The sequence below is a fragment of the Berghia stephanieae genome, chromosome 2 (genome assembly GCF_034508935.2).
Source record: "Berghia stephanieae isolate SIO BIC M18660-M18661 chromosome 2, UCSD_Bste_1.3, whole genome shotgun sequence".
Taxonomy (NCBI): domain Eukaryota; kingdom Metazoa; phylum Mollusca; class Gastropoda; order Nudibranchia; family Aeolidiidae; genus Berghia; species Berghia stephanieae.
This window is the reverse complement of record NC_088361.1, coordinates 128,962,165-128,981,839: the sequence shown is the minus strand read 5'-3', so window position 1 is coordinate 128,981,839 and position 19,675 is coordinate 128,962,165. Positions and strand designations below refer to the sequence as shown.

The window sequence follows — 19,675 nt, the reverse complement described above, 5'->3', positions numbered from 1 at the left end:
AAGAGAAAAGAAAAAAAAAAAATTCGTGAACCCAATGAGCTTGAGTACATGATTAAGTGCATGTGCATGGTCAGAGTCAGAATGGCCAAGTCAAGATTGACCAGCTTACCCTTATTTTATGGACAGTTGCTTCTAGTGGTCAGCTCCCTTCTGTCCTAATTTATGGACTCATGTTAAGGGGTTAACAATAATACACAGGGAAACTATTATCTGGAGAGAAAAGAATCAGTGTTGCTATTAAGAGGTTAAAGGTCCATCCAACATGTCTTGAAGGCTTTAACTTTGACAGAAAATAAGCTTATTTTTTCATTATATTATCTCGATTATTATTATTATCATCCTTTAAGGTGACTGATGCAAAAATTCTCAAGGTCATGGAAGATTCTTTTAAGGTGAAGTTGATGCCAGAGAAGTGTTCAGCCATCTTGCCTTTTGAGCATCTCTCTGATTATTCAGATATGAGAGAGTTGTGGAGGCTGTCACTGTCTAAAGGCGACAAAGTACAGAAAATTACACCTTTCAACAGAAATGAAAAATTGGTATCCTTTTCTAAATGAATCTTCTTAAATAATAAAAAAAGATAATTTCATGTCAGCTTTTTAAAACATTGCAGAGCTGCAAACTGACACAGAGCTTAATTGAAATTCACCTAAACAAATGATTTTGTCACGAAAATGTGATGGTGGAGGAATTGTGTTATATATACATAAAATATGGTTTGTAGTTATGATATGTAAGAAATTAATTATACTGTGAAAAGTCTGTATGATCTGGTATACAGTGAAGGGAGAATCCATGATTTTGATGTTGATATCAGGCAACAGTGCAGCTGAGTTGTCATAATTCAGTTGTCACTGAAGCATCATTGAAATGAATGCCATTGCTTTGCTAATAATTTTTTTTTTTAATTTAAAAGACTATTGTTGTTGTTGTTATTATTATTATTATTATTATTATTATTATTATTATTATTATTATTATTATTATTATTATTATTATTATTTTTATTATTATTATTATTATTGTTATTATTATTATTATTATTATTATTATTATTGTAAAAAATTATATTTTAATTTGTGACACATTCAAAGTTAATTTTCAGATTTCAAGCTTTTTTTCTTCCACATATATATATACTCACATAGTTTGTGATAAATTCAAGTGATATCTTGACATTTCATCCATATTAACTCCCGTCAATAAAGATTGAACTAAATATAAGGAAATGATGTATGTTTTAAAAAGAAAATAATGTTTGTGATTATTTTCAACCAAAGGCTGAGGATGTGTAGTCGTTATAGGTGTTTACAAGCATGCAATAATTTTATATAAAAATCTTTTTTGTGTATTAGAATTTATGACCTTAACCAAATCGCAAGACAATTTCACGGAGGGAATGTCTTGTAAGGGCTGCTGGTGAGAAAATATTTGCAGAGTCATTTAATGATTTAAAGGTATGCTTATTTTTTTAGTTATTATTTGACAAGGTAAAGGTGGACATAAATAAAAATAAATAATCTATTTAGACAGAGACTATTCTTCTTTTTTGTTCTCTCTCGGGTTTGATTGTCTAGTTGGTGGAGACACACTGTTGTGTTTCTCTGCTCTGTCAGCAGAGTTGTGGTTCCAGGCCAAATAATTTATCTTGCTGGAGATAAAGATAAAGGGAGTAAATGTGACTCATCTTTATCTCCATTTTATTGACTCATTTAGGCACCTCTAGTTATTATAAATTTATCTTGCTGTTGCAGTTTTGCATCTTCCTCTCCTTCACCACAATTGCACATGACTGTTTTTCCTATTTTGAAGATTTTGTGTATGTGGTATTACAGGCGATTGTAGTCTGAAAATTAACTATGAAACCTGAAACAGAAGTGATCTACACACCTACTCATCAATCATGATGCCATAGTGGACAGGGGGTACATACAGTGTCTTCTATCCCCTTATATCTGTTTTCCAACATGCTTTCTGTCTTTGTCTTGGAATGAGGTTACTTGGTTTTGTCCTGGCCCTGGCCAGAGTCCTAGCTGGAAGGGAAACAGTCAAATGCATAGGTTTTGGGAGATGATATTTTTTTCCTTGTAAATCATCTCTCTGTTATAATGTATTATTATATTTGTTATTTTGAATTTATAATGTAAGCATTTGAGTGTATTCCTCTTTGTTGGAATTTGTGCTTGTGTCCGGATGAGACTTCTAGGTGGTCTCAAACTAAGTACTTTGTTAGTGTGCTCTTGGAATCTACATCTGATCCCTATTTGTTCCCAGTTCCCCTATGTCTTACTTTTTCTTGGGTGCTTTATTTGTAATTCTAGAACTTTTTACTATCCCATTTTCTTCCTTTTTACTGGCGCTGGTATAACCTAAATGTGTTGCAAGCGCCGTAAAACCCTTAAAAACAAACAATCATGATGCATACAGAAATTCAAGTTTAGGCGCTTTTCATTATATTGTTTTGTTTTTTTTTAAATCTCAATTTCGATTGTCTTTGAAGTCAGTCAAATGTCATACCATGTATATCTCTTAAAATGAGCTAGTTGATAATCTTGAAAAGTTAAGATATGTTTTGTGCTTTTTTAATAAAAAGCTTCTTTTTAATAATAATAATAACAATATGTTTCTATAGCGTCTAAGCATCCACTTTAAACTGCTCTGCAGTGCTTTACAATTAACTCAGACACATATATGTATATTTTTTTTTAAAAACATCAATCATAAAATGTGCTGTAAAATATTTCAGTCTTAAAGGTTCTTCTTAAAAGTTTACTCGCAATGATTTAAAATATAAACCATCAGTAATATTAACAATTTTGCTCTCTTATCAACATTTATTCTACATTTCTACTTGAAAGTATACTTTATTCAAACTAATAGGAGGGAATGCTGCTGCCTGGAGTGGTCAAGAATCATCAAGACTTTGGTTTTTTCGTCGAGTTAGCAGGAGGTCACACAGGACTGTGTCCAGCCACGGTAATATTGGACAAAGTCTGATTTTTGTGATAATATGATTTTCAATTATAACATGATCATGGCATGTTAGACCAGAAATGCCAACTGTGCCCCCTCTCTTCCCTTCCCAACAAAAAAGCTGATTGTATGTTGGTTTTTTTTCCTGATTTTTGACGGATTATATGCATTTCTTTCTCCAATGCATTTTTTTTTAAACATCAGAATCAACTCTTAATGTTTTGATAATAAAGGCTGTTTTTATTCTCTGCCTTCCTCTTATAAATTAAGATGTTTGTTCACTCACATGACTTTTGCTTATGAACATAATTACTTTTATATGACCGTAGTGATCAGTTTAAATATATTGAGAAAAATGGATCTTCAGAATTCATCACCCTGGGCCTGGTCCTTTGGTTCCCATGGTGGGCAGGGGATCATGCTGTGTCTTCTAATCCCATGTATCTATTTTCTTATTTGCTTTCTGTCTTTGTCTTGAAATGGGATTACTTAGTTCTCTCCTAGTCCTGGCTGGAGCCTTTGACTGGGAGGGAAATAGTCAAATGTATAGTTTTAGTTTTGGGAAATAATATTTTTTTCCTGGAAATCATCTCTCTGTTATGTATTATTAATTATGTATTCTGTAAACATTTGAATGTGTTCTTCTTTGTGAAATCCTGTGCTGGTGTCTGGATGAGACTTTAAGGTGATCTCCAAAATAAATACATTTATGGTATGCTCGTGGGATCTACATCTGTTCCCTATTTGAACCAATTCCCGGGGAGCTTTGATTGTAAATTTAGAATACTTTGACTATTCCAATTTCTTCTTTAACTGGTGCTGATATGGCCTAAATGTGTCACAAGCCCCGAAAAACCCTTAAAAACAAACAAACAATTCATCACCCACAAGTTTAGTTTCTTCCTCCTCCTCCTCTCTCCCCCCCCCTCCAAAAAAAATAAAATTAGATGAGTTCTTTTAAAACTGTAAAAATGTTCTCCTTATCCAACCCTTTTTTTTACTGGCAATCTTACACAATATCTATTATTGGGGTTTGCAGCTTTGGGCGTTTAAAATTAAAATTCAGGCCCAAAGTAGTTATTCAAATTGAGCAGTCAGAAATTTAACCTGTTGTAGGATAGGTATGGAAAAGCCGGAAATTCAAATGACAGAGGTCATTTTTTAAAAAAAAATTTCACCACCGCTCTCAACTTTGTTGGATTTTTTTTTTTTTTTTTTTTTTTTTGGTGAAACTTGATTGCGAGTACAGACGATAAGCAGGGGTTGAGTCAATACAGCATATCTTCATTTCTATGTAGCTCTTTCATTTGAATAACGCCTATCATAAATGATTTTCAACATCTTTTAAAATATCAATTGATTATATTATGACATCTGTTTTTCCACTAAAACCTCTCATAATGTATTGGAGATTTGCATAAAATTATGTGTCATCAGTCGTAAGCTGAAAATTTTGGATTTGCATGTTTTTTTTCATTTTCTGAAAGAATCTACTCACCAGAGCATTTTAATCTTTATTTGAAGTAAATCGGGTGATTTTTCATGAAGTTATGGTCAGATGTATGGGGAAGGTAGTCAGCAACTTTCTCAAATTTCATACTTTTTCAACTAGCTGTAAAAAATATTTAGAAGTGAAATTAAGCTTAGATGTACAAAAAGGGTTGATTTAATCATTTATGACAAGTAATCATTTTTGATCAAAATTGGCCTTCTAACTAAACTTCCTGGGTGGGGTTCCTGACCTCCCATAGTGGGCAGGGGGGGTACATACTGTGTCTTCTATCCCCTTATATCTGTTTTCCAACATGCTTTCTGTCTTTGTCTTGGAATGACTTTACTTGGTTTTGTCCTGGCCCTGGCCGGAGTCCTAGCTGTGAGGGAGACAGTCAAATGCATAGTTATTGTTTTGGGAGATGATATTTTTTTCCTTGTAAATCATCTCTCTGTTATGTATTATATTTGAATTTATAATGTAAGCATTTGAGTGTATTCCTCTTTGTTGGATTGTGTGCTTGTGTCCGGATGAGACTTATAGGTGGTACTTTGATAGTGTGCATCTGATCCCTATTTGTTCCCAGTTCTCCTATGTCTTACTTTTTCTTGTGTGCTTTATTTGTAATTCTATAACTTTTTACTATCCCATTTTCTTCCTTTTTACTGGCGCTGATATAACCTAAATGTGTTGAAAGCGCCGTAAAACCCTTAAAAACAAAACAATAATATAACTAAACTGGGCAATATATCAGTTCAAATCTTTTCACCATCCGACTGATTATGTCATTCAATATAACATATGCATATCATCAAATATACTTTTAATGTTCTCAGATATAATTCATACTTTCACTTTTTGTTACAAATAATGTGTTAAGTAATAATTAGATTAAATTAACATTTGTGATTGTAAGGCATTCAATTAGAAAATTAAATGCTTATAAAGATAAAATTCGTGATCTGATTATATTTTTAAATTTTTTGTTTTTATTTCTTAAGCAAGCTTTTTTAACGGTTTAGGCTCAAGAGAAATATGTATACTCCATTTTTGCTGTGTTTATCAAAGTAAATAGGTAGGAATTCTCCAGTAGTTAGCGGGTCAATGTACTACTACAACTTAACTACTATTGCTATTTAATGACCATCATATGACATCAAAGAAAGAAAAGTTTAGCAATTCTCTCGTTTTTTATCTCAAAAGTCCCTTTCAAGTGATGTACCAGGTTGACAATGATGCATTTCTAAACATTCTTAGTGATTTCATTTATTTTACAATTGTACTTGTGTATTTGTCCTTATCTAAGTTAAAGCAGTTGGATTCTTTCTTTATTTTACCCGTTCTGAAGTTGTGATCTCATTGTGGGAAAGTGTTTTTTCATAACGATGGGAACTAAACCTGATTATTTTGCAACATTTGGCATCTAGCCTCTGGCATCTTAAGCTGGTTAGTATTAGTAGTAGCAATAAAAAAGGACTTTTATATGTAACGATTCTATGAAGGTCACAATAATGATTTCCAAATGGGTGCACAGGTGCATTTATTACGTATTCACAGGACTTCATGCCACATTTGGTTCTTAAATTGCTTGGTAGGATTTTTCAGTCCGAGGTTTTGCTCTAATACATTATTCTTTCATACTTTGTGTCATTAGAATGAAATGTTTAATATAAATTGAAATAATGCTTTTTCTTGACCTTTTAAAACATTTTTCTTCTCTAATTTTTCAGTCTTTGCCCTCTGTTGAAAAGTCTGCCCTAAAAGATTATTATCCAGAAGGCAGATCTGTTCTCGCTTTTGTCAAGAAAATTGGCAATGTTAAGGGAAGATTTTTGGTCAGTGTTGCAAAACAAGATTGTAAAGATGATCCAGTAAAATCTCTCACAGATTACTTACAAAGTAGAGATGAAGCACTCAAGAACCTGTCCAAGAAAAATGGTATGGTGTGAGATGTGTTGTCCTAAATTAATTGCAAACGTAATCAAAAATTGTTTGTTTCAGTCATTCTGTTTTATTCATCGTACATCATTGATAAAGTAAAAATAATATATATAAGGATGTGGTGCATGGTCAATAAAACAGATGGTTTTGTTGTGTCAGACACTTTTTTGTTTGTTTTGTTTGTTTTTTTGTTGTAATTTTTATTTATTTATTTGGCTGGGAGAAAAGACTTGGTAATATTTCTTAAAATTCATTTTGCAGAAGCATAAATTGTTAGTTAAGGTATTTGTCTCTTTCCATTACGCAATTATGTATGACAATTTGCTTCAGGTTTATTGGTAATGATAATGTTTCTTTTGATCTGTTTTAAGAAAATTTGAAAAAGTATTGTGATGTCGCAGTTGGGTCCATTGTTGAAGTCACAATTTCTTCCATAAAAAAGAAAAGAGTCTTGTGTGATACTGCATCTGGACTGCAAGCTTCAGCAACTGATGATCATTATGGATGTATGTCTATTTGATAATTCTCTCTTTTTCTCTTTTTTAAGATACAATTATTTAAATATATTTTTCATTTACTTTTACTATTCTCTTTGCTATGGCATTTCCTTTAATCGTGTGAATCCTGCCCAGGCTTCTAAGTTTTTTGTTTTTTAAAAAAATGTATTAATGTTATGGAAAGCAATATTAACCTACGCTGTATGACTATTTTGATTCCCTAGAGATCACTTACAACCCATTTAAAAGCTATACATTTTGTTACTTTAGTTTTGTTGGAGATTATTTGTCAAGGGTTAATGGGTTTGAATTTTGGTTTCAATATATTTTTATTTAGGTAATTTCTTTATTTTAATCATAAATAAATGAAATGTTTAAGTGCTCTTTCTTCATTTGTGTTGTGAGCATTGTAAAAATCCTTTGGATGTGGATGTGCAAGGGGAATAAAAGAAACAGGTTTCTTTCTCTGTTTTTGCTTCACCTTTTTCTAAATACCTTTGATTTACTTTCATGTCTTACAGACGAAAAAAGTGACTGTCTCAACCTATTTTTATATATCTTCAGTCATACACAACTTGTAAATATTTTTCAGATATAACACCAGAAAAGGGTAAGCAATACCCTGCAGTTGTTTTAGATGTGGACGTCTTTTCTCCTCGATTGCAAGTCTCATTAGACCCTAGGCTTTGTAATGCTTTTGATTCTTCCAATAAAAGTCCTTCACCAGAAGTAAGACTTAATTTTAATATCTGATATGTGATTGAAATTTGTATTATGCTTGCACTATATGTCGAAGCATTGTGGATGATATTTGAAGGGTGTTCTAATCACTTGTGATAAGAATTCTTTTTCATATTTTCTTTCATCTATATACTATTTTGCCTCCAATTCGTCCTCCATTTAAACATTTTTGAAATTGTATTTTAATATTGATTCTGTTTCCTCTTTATCAAAATTGTAAGATAACACCTCACATGATAAAGGTGCTCTGTAGCTATTAATTTTATTATGATACTGTCTCCATTCATAGTCATATTTATCATTTGCTTTAAACATTTATTATGTAGCTATTATTTCTCACTTGATAATCTGTGCTTTTTTTTTTTTTCTTCAAATACTTTCATCTCAAATTGAAGATTGGTCAAACCGTTGAAGGAGAATTAATCTTGAAGAAAGAAGGATGCCTTGTAATGAAACTGAAATCACATGACTGTAACAAATTATTGTATATCCCGGCCACAGAGGTTTGATATAATTTAATTTTTCATGCATGCATTTATAAATATAAATATGATTTTATATATATATTCTTTGGACAACATGGGTGATTCCTGTTGACTCCAGACATCCTGTTTGATGGATTATCTATATTCCTTCATGAAATGCCTAGGTGACTGGATCTAATGGTGCTATTGTATAATTTTTTAATTGATACATTTCTTTTGTTTCTTTTTTATAAAGAAGACATGGAAACAACTCTAATTCTATTGGAGAGAGCATTAAGCTAAAATTAAATTTTGTTTTGTCAAGTTTTCGACTAGATCTGGTTGGTCTGTGTGATTCATTGATTATAGAGTGAAGTCTCCCCATATCGTACACTCAGGACTTTTGTTCTAGTGACTAATCACTAAAGTTGTATCTGTTGACATTATGCTATATTTTTATTATTGATTGCATGTGAAGTGAAGAAAGGCGGAAAGGACTTTAGAATTTATCACTAAACAAATAGCATTTCTTATTGTTTATTAAATAAAATACAGATTTGTGTTTTATATATAATGTGCCAATGATGTCCAGGAAGCATGATACTGATAGCAAATTTTCTTTCAGGGTTTTAACATTGTTTGCAACAGTATTCCGTACAGTTTAATTTTGAAATTGGATTTATTCCCTTATTTTGATGGATTTGCTGTGAAAGGAATTGCTATTTTTTTGTTTGGGAGAGTAGTATGTGAGATGTCTTTGTGACAGGGTAAAATGATGGATTGAGCATATTTTTTTAAATAATTATTTTTCAGCATTTTAACTCTATAAAAGAAACATCCAAGTGGAAGATTGGAATGTGTCATAAAGTTGTTGTAAAGGGGTAAGTATCAAGGAATTTGAAAATGTTTTAAAATGACATAAAAAATTAATAGAAAAACAATAGATATGCATATAATATTATTATATTATTTAAATCATTTCTTTTCAGTGACTTGCCAACCGGTATGAAATTTCATGCTATAATAAGTAATTTTGTTCAAAATATGCAACTTTACATGAAGAGCCAAAGACTTTTCCAGGGACTCAATTATCCGCTGCTCAGAGCAGGAGTCAAACCCTGGACCTTACAGTCCGAAGACTAATGTCATAACACATGACCACATAGTCACACCAACAACACATTCTGAAATAAACAATTGCATGATTAACCCTTTTCTCATTAATTTTTTGTTGTTATCCAAGATGGTCAAATGGGTAAAGTAACATTTCTGCTACATTAAAGGGAATGAGTGGTGACAGGCTTGATAACACTATTAATTAACATCCTATTTGTTAATTTGAAGACATGGGAGATTCCATTATTCTGCATCTCATTAGGGATATTTATGCTTTTGTTTTCTTTGAGAGATAAAAATTCTTACAGCAATTGCTGAAGGTCTGAATTCATTCCATTTAATTGGCATGCATTCAAATTAATCAGTAGAAGATATAAAATAAAAACTTTGTCACAAACAGATTGTTCCAAATAAGTGACTGTTCCAATAACTGGCTTCGGCTAAATAATCTAAAATTTAATGTAACAATTGATTTATGTTGTGGTTTGCTTTAACAGTGTTCTGTAGCGTTTCAGTTTCAAAATATGAATAATCTAACTCTGGTCACGGTATGCATCCTCAAATTTTCTTTTTTCCATTCCTAGACAAATGAATAGAAGTCTCATTGGTGTTTTGGATAAAGGAACTGATAGTGATGTTGAAATTGGTGATATTGTTGAAGCAAAGTAAGTACTAAGGTCATATTCTCTTATAATGGAGTATTTTTTATGCCTATTTTTAAAGATAGATTTGAGTATTTTCCCTAATGGTCTCTTACTGGGAATTTTTGACTACTCATGTAAAAATGATCGTAACAATGTATTAAGGCTCAATTTGTGAAAAATTGTATTTAAAATATATTCAATCATCAATGACCTTATTCTTCTCAAATAATTTTATGGGCTGTAGATGAGCCAGTACCCCAAAGTAGTGGTGACCTTGTTTTATTTAGTCCTGCTCTTGATATTATTTCTTTTCTTTTTTATTACTTTTCTTTAAGACAAGAATACCATGTTTGTTCTTTTTTTAAAAATTGACTCTGAGCATTTAATGGCGGATAATTAAAAAGACCATTTGAGAAATTTCTAATTTAAAAAATATTTAAAGCATAGTCTTTATTTATATTTTTCTTATTTTGACATACCATTTTTAAAAATGTTATTATAACTTATTTGGTTCGTCCCTTGGGTATAAAGTGAATGTACTTGTAAGATGGTTCACAATTTTTATTAATTGATTTTTCCTCTTTTTTTTTTTCTTTCCCCTCTTTTTTTTTTTAGAGTGAAGGCAGTTCATCCACTTGAGATGACTGTTGTTGCCAAGGGTTTCGAGGGGAGGGTTCACATAACAGAGATGGCTGATGATGTTGAAGAAGTAAGCAATAATAAAACTGTTATACGGTCATGATCCGAGAAATATTTTAATTGTAGATGGAGCAAGCAATAGATTGTTAATCAAGTCATCCATTCATTTTGTTAATAATTGATGTGAAATTTGTTTGTCTGTGGTGATATTGTTACAACACATCTCCTAATGACAATAAAATACTTTAAAAAGGGGATCTAAACATTTGCAGAATTGAATTGATTGTTCTATGAAGTAATGCTGTAATTATGGTTACAAGGCTGTTATTGATTTATGGTTATAAAATAACATTTTCATTTGTCAGAGTGACTTTAAGGTGAACAAATGTAGTCTGTCCTCCAAATGTTTATTTCAATTTCATTCTAGTGATTAATGAAATATATTGTAAGAAAATCATGTTATTGTTGAAATAAAAGTTTCAAGTACTAATTTTGTAAATCAACCAATATTTTTGGTTTATATTCATAAACTTACTTTCATCACAGGGAAAGAATCCATTACAAGATTATAAAGCTGGTATGGGGCTGAAGGTGAAGGTGATAGCCAAAAAGACTGATAAAAGGTATTAAGAAATATATACTTCATAATGAAATTATTTTGAAAGTGTAATGACACAATTTTAAAGCACAAATTTTTTTTATCCATGCGACTTAGAGAATTACACAAATGAATTATATTGTCAAAATATTTGTAAAATATGACATTGATTGGTTGGTCATTCTTTTTATATGATCAAAAGAACGCCTGAGTTTACATTTTAACTGTACTTTAAATACTTATGAATTCTGTCTCAGTGGATCATTTTTCAGAGAAATTTCCCATTAAAAGTTTCTGGTTTTATATTTCATGTTACAGCAGCAAGCCAAGTACCCCCTTTTTTGAGTGCAGCTTGAAACAGAGGTAGGTTAATTTGAGTACGTATTTGTGTCTTGATATATTGATCAGTTATATGTAAGTCTGGTAAATTAAATAATGTATTCCATAATCAAATCATCTGTCATTATCTGTGCCTTGTTGATTTCAAACTAAGGTTACAGCCATTGCAAGTTATCATTAACATCAGCAACTTGAGATAGTTTTATAATTTTATTTCAATTTGTAAATCTCAAGTTATTTTGTTACAATTAGTGTTTTTGGATCTCATTTCATTTACTTCTTTCAGCAAAATGGACAAGACAAATTCAGATGAATTATTAAATGAAGAGTTGTTGACATCCCGTGGAGCTGAAATGACTGTATTCATAAAACATGTAAGGAAAATAACTTTAAATTAAACAAGAAGTATTTGTTCAGGGCAATGAGGCCATGGACTCCATGTTCGACATAGTCTATGTAACAAATAATATGTGCTTTATACCCTTTGTTGGGCTATGTGGTTTTGTGGTATGACACTCGCTTTCAGATCGGAAGATCCTGGGTTTGGGCCTCGCTCTGCGCATAGTTGAGTCCTTGGAAAAGGCTCTTTACTCACATTCTCTCATCGTACTCAGGTGTAAAATGAGTACCTGGCCATTAACAGCGTTGTCTCTGTCAGAAAAGAATTGTATTATCGCCTAACAGGTATCATGTCTCGTTCTACATGTCACATGTTGCCGTTGGTCAGGGACCCTTTGTAAAAGCACTTTGAGCACGTGGAGATTGCTCTATATAAAAGCTCACGTTTTGGGGGATTCTTTTCTGTGTATTGCAAAATTCTTTCTACCAGATCCCGATGTCCAAATAAAGCTAAGTTCTCTACCAATTACGCTATCTGGACCTCTTGCAATGAAAAGAATATCATTTCTTAAATCCTATCATGCAACCTGTAGCAAGTATAAAAGCCCTTTGTTTTTAAAAAAAAAAATCAGAATCTTATTCAAATATCAGTGACTGTGTAGTTACTGAATAATATATATATATATATATTTTTTTATTTTTTTTGGTGGTATTGATGGTTTTATCAGGAATGTTTGTATTTGGCCCTCCTCGTTAGATTTATTACACATTTTACAGTTGCATCCCCATGCTGTTTTATAGAGAATAAGCTCATTCATGTGATCTTCTAATTCTCACCAATTAGTTCAATGTAAAGTCCAATGTTTTGATTTTTAGTTGGCTCTCATATCCTCCTTATACTCCTCTTATTTATTTCTTCTTCTTCATCATCGTCTTCTTCAACTCTTCTTTGATATCATCCTCTTCCTAACCTTCCTTCTTTTTCTTCTTCTTGAAAATTGTCCTCGTCCTTTGCAACATCAGCCCTTCCCTTCCTAACTCTCTCCTCTGTATTGGGTCCATGTCAATGTCCAGTACCGTCTGAACAATAGGACTCGTGTATGCCATGACCCTGACCCACCTGTCCATACCCCCTGTTCCCAGGTCGTTTCAGAGAATCTGCCAAAACTTACTTATTGTAATTGCTGTGATTTTGTGAGGGACCTGCTTTCACCATATTAGTGTGAACTTTTAGAATGGGAATGTTTCATGCAAGAGATTTGAGTAGATTGGTGTGGTTAATTTCTGTAGTCCTTTGATACTTTCACAAAACCATGTTTATTTCCTCATATCCGCGATTTTGGAGTCAGAGGAGGAATTTCCTTCTTTTAAAAAAAATACATTTCCCCCAATTCAATGTGCTGGCTGTGAGAGACTTGTGTGTGTTGGAACTTTCCATAAGTTACCGAGAGTATTAATGATAATGATGTATTAATCTTAATTACTCTAAATATGGGGGTTAGTGCAGTAAAAATGGGGCTTAAAGGCAATTGTTCAAAACTTTCCTCCTTTTTCGCTATCAGCAATGAATTTGATCTCTTTACTTTAACATTTAAAAAACTTGGTCAGAGAAATGTTCAAGCTTATAAGCAGAGTCAATTAAGGTGAGTTTTTTTAAAGATTGTCTTTCATGCCTAGAGTGTGTTCATAAACAGAGGCCACTATAATATTGTAATGTTAATATTTGTGCCCAAGTGTTTTCAGATTATATTATGAGTTGTGATTTTGGTTTACTGAATTTCAGGTTGACAATTCTAAAATATCAGTTCAAGCCAGTTTGATGCACTTTGGATTTATAAGTATGTTTAATGTATCCGATGATATCAACACTCTCAATGAAGCATCTAGTCACTTTAAAGTTGGGCATGCCCTCAAAGCAACAGTCAGTGGCAAAACACATGAGGATCAAATCATATTTTCTCTCATGAACAGTAAGTAACTATTTCAGAATTGAAGTATACTGTGAAATTATGTATTTATGGTAAAAGCACGAATATATTGTCAATCTTTGATTGATACACCTAGATTCTTTCCCGACTATTTTTTCCTTTAGTCTGATCCTCAGTTAAAGACTGATCACTCTGCATAAACCTTCTTTAACAATCTACATATTTAGCAATCTCTCTTTATGGACAGTATTTCTATTTTGAGTTCTGTCCTTGCTAAAATAGAAGTATTGTCCAGAAAGTCCTTGAAATTTTTCATTTCTAATTTATTCTTGAAAATGGAAGAAGAACATGTCATCCACCCTTTTTGACACCGTCTACAGGCTGTTATTACACAATTAGCGACTTTCATCTTGACATTTAATAAACCATCGAGATGCACGCTATACAAAAGCCATATATTATTTTAATTTTTTTTAAAAATTTTTTAAAGATTAGAGACATCCAATTGTTCAACCAACTGAGCTATTAGGACCCCCTTTGACCATCTCAGAAAGCAAAGTATTGTCAATGAGATGGGCAAGAGCAGTTTATGATGCAATTAGTTTTGTTTCTGTGGGGTTTTTTGTTCCCTTTAATTAGGCATGCTGTTTGTTGTGCATGATAGATAGAAGATGTAAGATTAAATAAAGCATTTCCAACAATTGCCATCTATAAGTACCGCATTGCATGTGACAGTGTTTATTGAGATTGTACATTGTGCTGGAAGTTATGAAGAAACGAATTTCATGGTTCTTGGATTGAACAAAATTTTAAAGAAGTATCTGAAAGGAAGCTCTGTATTACATTGTTACAACTGGCACATTGGACATACATAAACTGTCAACCCCTGAATCAGTTTATCAGAAGATTGCTTAATTGGGATGATTTCTATGTAATAGTGCTGTTCCAAGTAAGGAGCTTTGACAACTGTGACAGTTATAGTCAGTAAATGGCACTATCTGTTCCAGGAATTGGTAGTCCTGGATGCGTATTTGAAAAAAAGTATTCTAGTTGCTTTCTGTCTTTGCTTTCTTTTAATTTATTTAAATGATTTATTAATATTTTTTTAAAATCAAGTCTTAAAATGGTTCAAGATAAAATTACTCTTATTTTTAGCCCTAATCTATGTTGTTTTTAATAATATACATTGTCCTTTTTGTTTTCTTTAAAAAAATATTAATAGGGGAAGACGTTGAGCCTGAAGTGGGTATGCAAGTGATAGCAATGATAACCGATGTACAACAATCAAAGCCTCTATGCTTGAGGTTACCCGATGGACTCAAAGGTGTGGCTGAAATGCCTAAAGGATCCTCCCTTCAATACTCCACGGGCAGATATGTCAGATGTGAAGTATTGTCAATTTCTATAGATGGTGTATGCAAACTTAATCTTTTACGGTAAGAAAGGTTATGAAATTCATCTATTGTATTTCAATATTATTGGGGGGTTTTCATGGCATAATGTTAATATAGAGGAGCTTTATCCCAGTTTTTGTTATGTGGAAGGCAATTGTTACCCTTTGGTTAGAACTGTTGCAAAGTACTTTGATCTGTATCTCCTTTGAATGACAGTGAGTGCCAAAAAAGAAAATAATGATCAATAAAATATAGCTTGGGTCATTTGCATTCTAATGGTAAAGACGATGAATTCTTCCATTGTAGTATGGGGAATACTTAATAACTGTCATTATTGATTTGATGCAACTTGGCCATTCTGGAAATAGTCGATATTGTAAAGCAAATGTTTAACTGGCATTGTTTTGACTTGATTATTTGATATGATACAAGTTGTCCCTGATATATTGTGGGGGACTGTAAATTTCCAATAAACAGACCTACTTACTTTTATGAAAAATTTATAGTAATGCAAATTTTGAGCTCTTATTACGGGGCTTTAAAAAATGTTCTAAATACTATGAAATTAAATTGCAACAGGTAAAAAATTAATTTTCAATTGAAAATTTAATTCTCGGAATAATTGGACTCTGGTTTACAGGAAGTAATATTCTAAAACTTCAACTTGGAACTGTGTATTCTCTGTTACAAGTGTATAAAATACACACTATATTCCCAACACTGGAAATCAATCAATTATTAGCAACTCTCGATTTCTAAATCCCAAATATTGTCAAAACTTGTTATCTTAATCGGATGACATATTAAGCCTGCTAGAATGACTTTATCATATTTACAGTGATTTATTTACTCTCAGGTAGTCTCCATTTAGAGTCGTCTGATAACAGGGCACACGAAATAGATTTCAATATCAGGAACTATTTGATATCAATATTGATTATGGATGAAACCATCACTACAACGTATTATTCCACAAGAAGTTACATGGAAAGAATAAATGATAAAGGTGGATAGAAGAGAATTTTTAGGGACCACAACTGATTGATTTTGAAATTTTGCATACACGTTTGATATATGGTGTGCTTTAACTTTTCTTCTTTGATGTGAATAAAAGTTGTTTTACTGTTTGAGATATTTACAATTTTTTTGTAGAATATAAGGGCCATGATTAAACTATTTCTTTATCCTCCCCATACCAATTGTTCGCTCAATTTGGCTTTGTGTCTTTGTTCTGGTACAGATCCATTTGGTTTTTGCATGAGAAAAATACATATATTACATATTTTTAAAAATCACTATATGAATTTGGAAGAAATCTGTTCAACCATACAAATAAATTGTGTGCCCTAAGAGTGAAAAGGTAACACTGGTTTGATAACACTGGAACTTTTTCCTATAATATAAGAAAATGTTTGGAAAATTATTGCTGTACATAAATGCTATTTGAATTTTATTTTTTTAATTTCAGCAAAAGAAAAGCTTCATCTATGAGTGAAGACGACGAGACGACCAAGAAATCCAAACAGGCTAAAAAGAAAAGAAAAAAGAATTCTCAAACATCTGACATTGAAAGCTCAAGAATGGAAGTTGAGAGTGATGAGGAAATTAATTCAACAACTAAGAAAAGTATAACAAATACAGACAACAATGCTTCTCAGTCTAAGCCAGATAACTTTAAAAAGGTATATACGACTATTTCAGCAGCTGCTGAGTTTCATATTTATATATAATTAATATATAATATAACTTTTATGCTTGTACAAAATGTAAGATGATATTTTAACGAAGGAAGGGTGGGGGGGGTATTGCTACCTGCAGTTCTGTGTCGCAAATTTACTACCATAAGGTTTAAGTGGCAGGTAAAAGTAAAATTCAGTTTTGAATAAGATTCCCTCTTTTTCTGTTTTGTTTTGCTTTTATATTCAAAAATGTTCCTAATAGTCAGTTACAGGTTGATTTAGGCTACAACTCTGTTGCACAAGAAAAGCTATTTATTAAACAAAATGGACTATATTACTATTATTAGATGGTGACCACTATATAATGTAAAATCAAAATGCCTTGAATGGGAACTAATTTTGGACTCAAGGGCTCAAGTATGTATTCAGAAACATTTATTAGTATAGGATCTATTCGTCTTTGACATGTTAGCAATAGGATAATATGTTGTATGTTTTGACGACCTTTCTCAGATTCAAACAAGCAAAGAAAGACTTAGCATTGCAGGCTTTGCATGGGGTGGAGACCTCAATATCCAGCAGACAAAGAAAGATGATAATGATGATGATGATGATGACAATGGTATTGAAACAAAGGTAAGTTTTTTTCCTTTTATTTCTAGATACTAGATTATGTCTCTCTTACTAAATTATTCGTTCATAGTGAAGAAAAGGTTTTGAAAAGGGCTGAGAAAATTAACAAACTTTCCCCAACTTCATTTTTTCCTTTTGACTCTCTCCTCACACTGTGGTACTGTCGATGATGTATTGCCTGAAAGTGAAAATTAAATTCCTTACTTAAAACATTAGTGTTTCCGTTTCAGCAAATAGATATTCCTTTTTTTTTTTTTTTTCAAGGGGTTAGTTGGACCCTCTGAGGGTTTCCTTAATGCCTACCTTTCTTTACAAATATATTCTCGGGGTATTAATTTTATTCTGGCTCTAACCAAAAAACGTCTCAAGTACTGTAATAATCCTGAAAACAAGGAAATTACATTTTCTTTAATATTTGTTAATGAGATAATTAGACAATGACTAGCCATTAGTGTCACTGGTTTCTATATTTATCTCTTTCTATTTCCACAGCCTGTCAAAACAGATAATAAATCAAAAAAGAATGAGAGTCGACGGGAAGAAAAGATGATTGATGAGGTAAGAGTTTTTATTCTGTATTATTAAAAGTACAGTATGCTCTTTGCTGTTGCCTCTGGTTTTGGTTTGCTACTACTAATATTATTACAATAACTACAATCTGCTAATACTTCTACTACTACTATTATTATAATCCAATTCTGATATTTAACTTCAACAGAATTTGCTACTTTAGAAATTTAAGGAGAGTGGAGAAAAAAAAAATAATGCTAAGTGTGAAGCACTATATGATATTTATTTCTCATGGTCAACTATGAAAGGATGACACATGCAACCATTTATTTGCTTGTACAAAATTAACAAAACTTTACTGTTTTCAGTTAGTAAAACAATTTGGTGATAGAGCTTTCAGCAAATTTTGACCACAAGCCTGGAACACCTTACTTCCATCCTTGAAGCTCGCTACTAGAGTTTGAAAAAAGACATGAAATTACACATAAAAAAAAAAATACTTGGGATAGTTTTTTGTTTTTTTTTTAATGTATGCGAGCACTCATGCAAAAACAGTGGGATTTCTTTAAAATGTAGTCCCTAAATAGTTTATTCCTTTTATCAAATCCTAGAAATTGTATATTTTTATTGTCTTATGTTTTTGATTTACCAGTATGAAAAGCAACAGCTGAAAGGCAACACAGGTCCCCACAACGTGAATGACTTTGAGCGTCTGGTACTGCAGTCCCCCAACAGTTCAATGGTATGGCTAGGCTACATGGCTTATCATCTAGAATTAGGGGAGGTGGCTAAGGCAAGGACTGTGGCTGAGAAGGCTCTCAATACGATTGGATTCAGGTAAGTCTTGGTGATTTTGGTGAGACGTCTGGTAGGAACTATTTTCTACAAATGTCTGTTGTCTTTTTTCTATGAGTTTTTCTCTACTTTTGCTAGAGGAAGACTAGTTATTTTTACCTAGTCTTGGTTTTGATCCTTTGGTTCAATTGAGGTAATTTGAAATGAGAAAATTTTCTTTTCTTTTTCTCCAATTTTTTTTTAGTTTGTGCTAGTGACAGGTCTGGTTAAAATGTCAAAATTATTAAAACCCGTTTGCTTATTTGAACCAGTAGGATTCAGGCATACCCAGAAAGTTTTTAAAACATTCTACTATTACACTTATGGCTGAAGCTCTTGTTTTTTTTTTCATATTTTATTACATTTTATCCCTTTTTATTTTCTTGTTGTAGAGAAGAACAAGAGAAAAAGAATGTTTGGTTAGCTTACCTGAACCTTGAGGTCATGTATGGAGAGAGTGAAGATTTGAAAAAATTATTACAAAGAGCCATCACTTACAATGATCCCTTTGAGATTCAGTTGAAAATGTGTGATATTTATATTGGTGCCGGTAAGATGGAGGTAAGTTCTCTCACGATGTTTTTTATATTTAAATTTTGAGATATCTGAGGTTTTTTTGTTTGTCTTTTTTTTATGTGGGTTTAGACAAACTATTTATTTTTGTAAAAAGAGGAATTTTTTAATGCAGGCCTGGCAGGTCTTGACTATCATCATTATTATTATTATTATCATATTTTATTATTATTACTAACATTATTAATTTTCATCATTATAATTCAATTTGTTTATTTGATTAGCAACATCGTTTATAATAATAATAATAGATCATTATTGTCCATAAATATGGCAATTTGTCATTTAGTTACACTTGTTATAACGTTAAATGATAACTATAACATTGAACAGATATTTCA

At 31.9% G+C, this 19,675-nt stretch overlaps 1 protein-coding gene across 4 annotated transcripts in view; it reads left to right on the top strand.

Moving 5' to 3' along the window:
- LOC144966606 (protein RRP5 homolog) overlaps positions 1-19,675 on the top strand; it is a 35,942-nt gene that overhangs the window by 8,885 nt on the left and 7,382 nt on the right. For 2 of the 4 annotated variants that reach the window (XM_078903319.1, XM_078903320.1), the window contains exons 2-21: positions 348-539; positions 1,383-1,457; positions 2,881-2,976; positions 6,196-6,403; positions 6,778-6,912; positions 7,496-7,632; positions 8,040-8,147; positions 8,922-8,989; positions 9,809-9,889; positions 10,484-10,577; positions 11,054-11,130; positions 11,424-11,468; positions 11,731-11,818; positions 13,567-13,753; positions 14,934-15,147; positions 16,574-16,787; positions 17,298-17,420; positions 17,910-17,975; positions 18,580-18,764; positions 19,154-19,322. In XM_078903319.1, the coding sequence (XP_078759445.1) occupies positions 348-539; positions 1,383-1,457; positions 2,881-2,976; positions 6,196-6,403; positions 6,778-6,912; positions 7,496-7,632; positions 8,040-8,147; positions 8,922-8,989; positions 9,809-9,889; positions 10,484-10,577; positions 11,054-11,130; positions 11,424-11,468; positions 11,731-11,818; positions 13,567-13,753; positions 14,934-15,147; positions 16,574-16,787; positions 17,298-17,420; positions 17,910-17,975; positions 18,580-18,764; positions 19,154-19,322 (2,562 nt within the window). The remainder of the gene's footprint in view (positions 1-347; positions 540-1,382; positions 1,458-2,880; positions 2,977-6,195; positions 6,404-6,777; positions 6,913-7,495; positions 7,633-8,039; positions 8,148-8,921; positions 8,990-9,808; positions 9,890-10,483; positions 10,578-11,053; positions 11,131-11,423; positions 11,469-11,730; positions 11,819-13,566; positions 13,754-14,933; positions 15,148-16,573; positions 16,788-17,297; positions 17,421-17,909; positions 17,976-18,579; positions 18,765-19,153; positions 19,323-19,675) is intronic. The other 2 variants (XM_078903322.1, XM_078903321.1) reach the window with 1 other exon arrangement.